Raw genomic sequence first — 5,007 nt, 5'->3', positions numbered from 1 at the left:
TGTTCATCCAGCTCTACACCTTGTTGTCTCTGCTTATTTTTTTCTCCTTGCTTTCAAAAAAATATTCCTTGATAAATTTAGCAGAAGAAGCTGAAGCAGTTTGTTACAACTAAAATGGATTTAGTACAGGAAACAGTATTTAACCAAGAGGGTTTTTGCCATCCTCAAGTAATCTAATTTTAAACAACTGGAAATAACAGCACAACATTGTCACATTGATAAAGTCATCTGGGGGAGGCGGGGGGCAACTAATTTAGTGGGTGAGAGTGGCTTCACTGCGATGCTTACAAATCACAAAAGGCTTCAGGAACTCGATTTGCACTGGACGTATCTGTATTTGAAAGACCTTGTTCTAATTTGGTCAATTTTAGACATGTTCCACGAGAAAATCTGCACAGCATGTGAACTTAACCTCAAAAACTTTATAGACCGTTCTTGTCTTTGCATCATTTTGATAAAGGAAAGTCACTAAACCAGTGGTGATGGGCTGATTCCCACTGTTTCTAGCCCTCCATCCACAGACCATGTTGCCTTAGCTGAAATTTACCACCTTTTCAAGGGCAACAAATGCTAGCCCAGCCAGAGAAACCAACATCCCATGTATGAATAAATCAAAAAGTTTGTGCATGAGGTAGAAGTGTTGACCAGGATCCCAAAAGAACTTTCTGTTCCTCCAACAAGATCTTAGCCAAGCAGGTTATCATGTTTAACAATCTTATCTAAATGACTTATCACATCCTACAGGTATGCAATGGTGTGCGAGCTGAAAGCGGATTTGCAAAATGGGCTTAGCACACAATTTTCTGTCCAGAAGTAAGCCTTCTACAAAACAAACTATAGGAACAGTGTTGAGAATAGTCAAAAACAAAATATGCTGTACAGGATTGTGATGACTTTTATAAACCTCTAAAAGGTCACCCCTCAGCCTCCGACGCTCCAGGAAAAATAGCCCCAGCCTGTTCAGCCTTTCCCTATAGCTTAAACCCTCCAACCTTAGCAACACTTTTGTAGATCTTTTCTGAACACTTTCTAGTTTCACAACATCCTTCCTATAGTGGGAGACCAGAATTCAGTGCAGTATTCTAATTCATAAAATGTTTGTGAATAACGTGCATTACAGAATAAAAGAAAAAAATGTGCTGTCAGTTTCAGTACATGGAATATTGAAATCCAAAAACTGTACATATTGAAAAACCAGGAAAAGACAGGAATTTATTTCTGTCCTTCATTGGCAGTTTAAAATTATCTCAAGTTTGGTTCCGTTTCTCAAAAATAAATGTACAAGTATGATACCCTGACTCAGAGAAATTTCCTTCGCACCTGTCTGAGGGATTCCTCCTCTTCATCAGCCAGCGGAGTATTTTCATCGTAATCCAGCATTCGGTCGTAACTATGAATGTTGTACTCTTCCCATGTAACAACTCCGTTACCATCCAGGTCATGCTCTGGAAACTGTTCTTTGCTCTCCTCTGTGGCATAATGTTTAAAGGACTGCTGGATCCATCCACTGAGTTCAGCTGTGACAAACAAGTGTGACTTTAAAAAAAAAATTCATTCATGGGATGAGGGTGTCGCTGGCTAGGCCTGCATTTATTGCTCATCTCTAATTTGAGTCAACCACATTGCTGTGGGTCTGGAGTCACATGTAGGCCAGACGAGGTAAGGATGGCAGTTTCCTTCCCTAAAGGACATTAATGAACCAGATGGGTTTTTACAACAATTAACAACAGATCATTAGACCCTTAATTCCAGATTTTTCTTTCATTGAATTCAAATTCCAACATCTGCCGTGGCAGGATTCTAACCCGGGTCCCTAGACCATTACCTGGGTCCACCAATAATACCATTAGGCTGTCACCTCCCCTACAAAGATAGTGCAGCTTTCCTATTTCCAGTGAGCTGTCATATTTTACAAAGATTAATTATATTAATAAATAACAACCAACTGTACAATTTTCCTTTTTGCTGGCTTACAAGATAGCTGTCCTTTCATTTTAGGATAAGAAGTCATTTGTCATTTTTAAAAAATTTGTTTAGCATCTCACAACAATGGAAGTGTTCCTGTGCTAATCAGTTGGGCGTATATATAGTGTTGCACCTGATATAATTATCATTTATATATAATTACAACATGCTGGACTCTCATTCTATACAGATAAAAGTACAGGCAAGATAAGAAAAAAGTTAAATGTATAACGAAACAAGGTTTGAGGATATTTGCTTAAATTTTAACTTTAGATTAAATTTTAACTAAGATTCAGCTGTGACTTGTGGTTTTCAAAAGAACACTATATGCAAGAATGTGAAAGCAGAGTTATTTGTTTGTTCTGACCAATGCTAGGTAACATCATGTGAACAGGCTAGATTCACCAATGATAATTCCCGGCTACCACAAAATCATTTCAAGTGAGTTCTGTGATGTAAATGAAAATTAAGAAATAACTGCAGCAAGGTACTGTTTTAAACATGAGCTCGATTCTGCAGGGAACAGCAAGTCAAGTTCAGTCATTTTAGCACATTATAGAACTAATACCTAAAGTGCTTCTCACCTTTGGTTACAAAGCCATCTGCATCCAAATCCATCTTCTTGATGAGGGTTTTGAGCCGAGCTTGTTGTTCCTCAGGGCTCAGCTTAGCGAGCTCCCCAACTTCTTTCTGAGAAATAGAATGATCATGTAAATGTTCATTTGATGTTGGCTCAATGTTCTCTAATCCTTCATCTATGAATGCAAGTAAGAACAAATCCATCTGAAGCCCATCTAGGCACACAAATAACCTACACCTGTACTTCATACAAGTAGTATACAGCTTTTATAAGATTGAAGTTAACATTAGTTTGGTCATCAGTACCAGCAACTATTGTGTATGAAAAATAAAACCGAAACACGGAAGGAAACTGTTTAGGTACAGATCTGAAAATCAGAAAATACTCCAAAGTGATGCATTGGAGTAATTCTTGGCTAGTTTTAACACCAGAGAAAGTTATTTTGGGTAGCCTTTTTGAGATCAGTGATTATTGTGATAGTATTCCATAAAACCACACAATTGCATCTTTAACTGGCCTAACTTTCAGGGTCTTTTTGTAGAAATAGAGACAATACTGTCAAAATCATATTTACTGTTCATTCCTAACTGTCATACTTGCTGTGCCACTTTTGATGATATTCTGAATCAATCACATTGTATGAAACTAGGGACTACATGTATATTAAATCAGGTAGGCTTCTCTAACATACCTAGTATTCTGAATAGCTCTCCTAGAAAAGATTTAACACAGCATAATTCTGCTCAGCTTCTGAGATCAAACAGGACTGAGATTTTGCATTGCAATGTTGAGGTTGGCTGCGGTGAGATTTATACTATAATTACTGCACTAATGCATGCTAACCACATGTGGTTATTTGTTATGTTGCACTTTAAATTGTACTACATCTATATCCATCCTGGTTAAAAAAAATCAGATATTTAATGAAAGATTACAGATGAAATCTGAATAGGGGTTTTTTTTTATACTCACTCATTGAACGTGGGTGATCCTGGCTGGCCAGTATATATTGTCTATCCCTAGTTGCCCTTGAGAAGGTGGTGGTGAGCTGCCTTCTTGAACTGCTGCAGCCCATGTGTTGTAGGTAGACCCACAATGTCCTTATGGAGGGAATGCCAGGAATTTGAAGGACAATAAAGGAATGGCGATGTATTTTCAAGTCAGGATGGTGTGCGGCTTTGGAGGGAAACCTGCAGGTGGAGGTGTTGCCATGGATCTTCTGCCCTTGTCCATCTCAATGGAAGCGGTTGTCTGTTTGGAAGGTACTGTCTAAGGATTTTTGGTAAATTTCTTCAGCGTATCATGTAGATAGTATTCACTGCTGCTACAGACCATTGGTAATGGAGGGAGTGAATGCCAATCAAGCAGGCTGCTTTGTCCTGAATGGTGTCAAGCTTCTTGAGTATTGTTGGAGCTGCACTCATCCAAGTAAATGGGAAATATTCCATCACACTTCTGACTTGTGTCTTGTATATGGCAAACAGGTTTTTGGGAGTCAGGTGATGAGTTACTCGCCACAGTATTCCCAGCGCCTGACCCTGTATTGTAGCCACTGTATTTATATGGGGTGTCCAGTTGAGTTTCTGGCCAATGGTAACCTCCAGGATATTGACAGCAGGGGATTCGGTGGTAGTAACACCAATGAGGGTAAAGGCGTGGTCATCAGATTGTCTCTTATTGGAGATGGTCATTGCCTGGTATTTGTGTGGTGCAAATGTTACTTGCACTTGTCAGCCAAGCCTGGATACTGCCCAGAACTTGTTTTATTTGAACATGGATTGCTTCAATATTTGAGGAGTTGCAAATGATGAAGGACGTGCAAACACCAAATCATCGGTGAACATCCCCACTTCTGACCTTATGATAGAAGGAAGGTCATTGATGAAGCAGCTGAAGAAGATTTGTCCTAGGTCACTTCCTGAAGGAACTCCTGTATTCTCTTTAAATTCTTATTTTAATTCTCCATTGATTACCAAAACAAAACACATGCCATGCCACAATCTAAGGCATCCTAAAGCTAAGTACGGTGTGATCTGTTTACATCTCTATATTGTTAATCAAGTTACAGAGTGTCAATTATTTTGTTTTCACATTTTGCCCTTCAATAATTTTAGTTTTCATCTTTTCAAACAATCCTTTGATGAACTGATGAGAACTTCCCCTCTTACTATCAGTCTTGTTGTTGAAACTCGAGAAGGTTACATCTTTCTGTACATGTAATTGAGATTTTAACAGTGTACTAACTTAATAATTACAGCTGAACACAGATGCCCAAAAAGCTGATTTCTTATTTAAGGAATGTCAAATTACTCTATGATGATAAAAAAAATCTACTTTTTAATATAAGAAAAATCAACTTTTTTAACCTTTTTGTAAGTTTCTGACTTAAACCAACCTTACTTTATATCTCTTATCGGAGATGGTCATTGCCTGGTATTTGTGTGGTGCAAATGTTACTTGCA

General features: G+C 38.3%; 1 protein-coding gene across 1 annotated transcript in view; it reads right to left on the bottom strand.

Moving 5' to 3' along the window:
* Positions 1 to 1,234: 1,234 nt before the first annotated feature.
* LOC125487081 overlaps positions 1,235 to 5,007 on the bottom strand; it is a 10,305-nt gene continuing 6,532 nt past the window's right edge. Inside the window, exons 5-6 of the mRNA XM_048617053.1 lie at positions 2,550 to 2,655; positions 1,235 to 1,517 (exon numbers count right to left, since the gene is read on the bottom strand). Of these exons, the coding sequence (XP_048473010.1) occupies positions 1,300 to 1,517; positions 2,550 to 2,655 (324 nt within the window). The 3' untranslated portion in view covers positions 1,235 to 1,299. The remainder of the gene's footprint in view (positions 1,518 to 2,549; positions 2,656 to 5,007) is intronic.

Source organism: Rhincodon typus, chromosome 36, assembly GCF_021869965.1.
Source record: "Rhincodon typus isolate 14 chromosome 36, sRhiTyp1.1, whole genome shotgun sequence".
In the NCBI taxonomy this organism is placed as follows: domain Eukaryota; kingdom Metazoa; phylum Chordata; class Chondrichthyes; order Orectolobiformes; family Rhincodontidae; genus Rhincodon; species Rhincodon typus.
The sequence above is the reverse complement of the archived record's forward strand: the minus strand, read 5'-3'. Positions and strand labels throughout refer to the sequence as shown.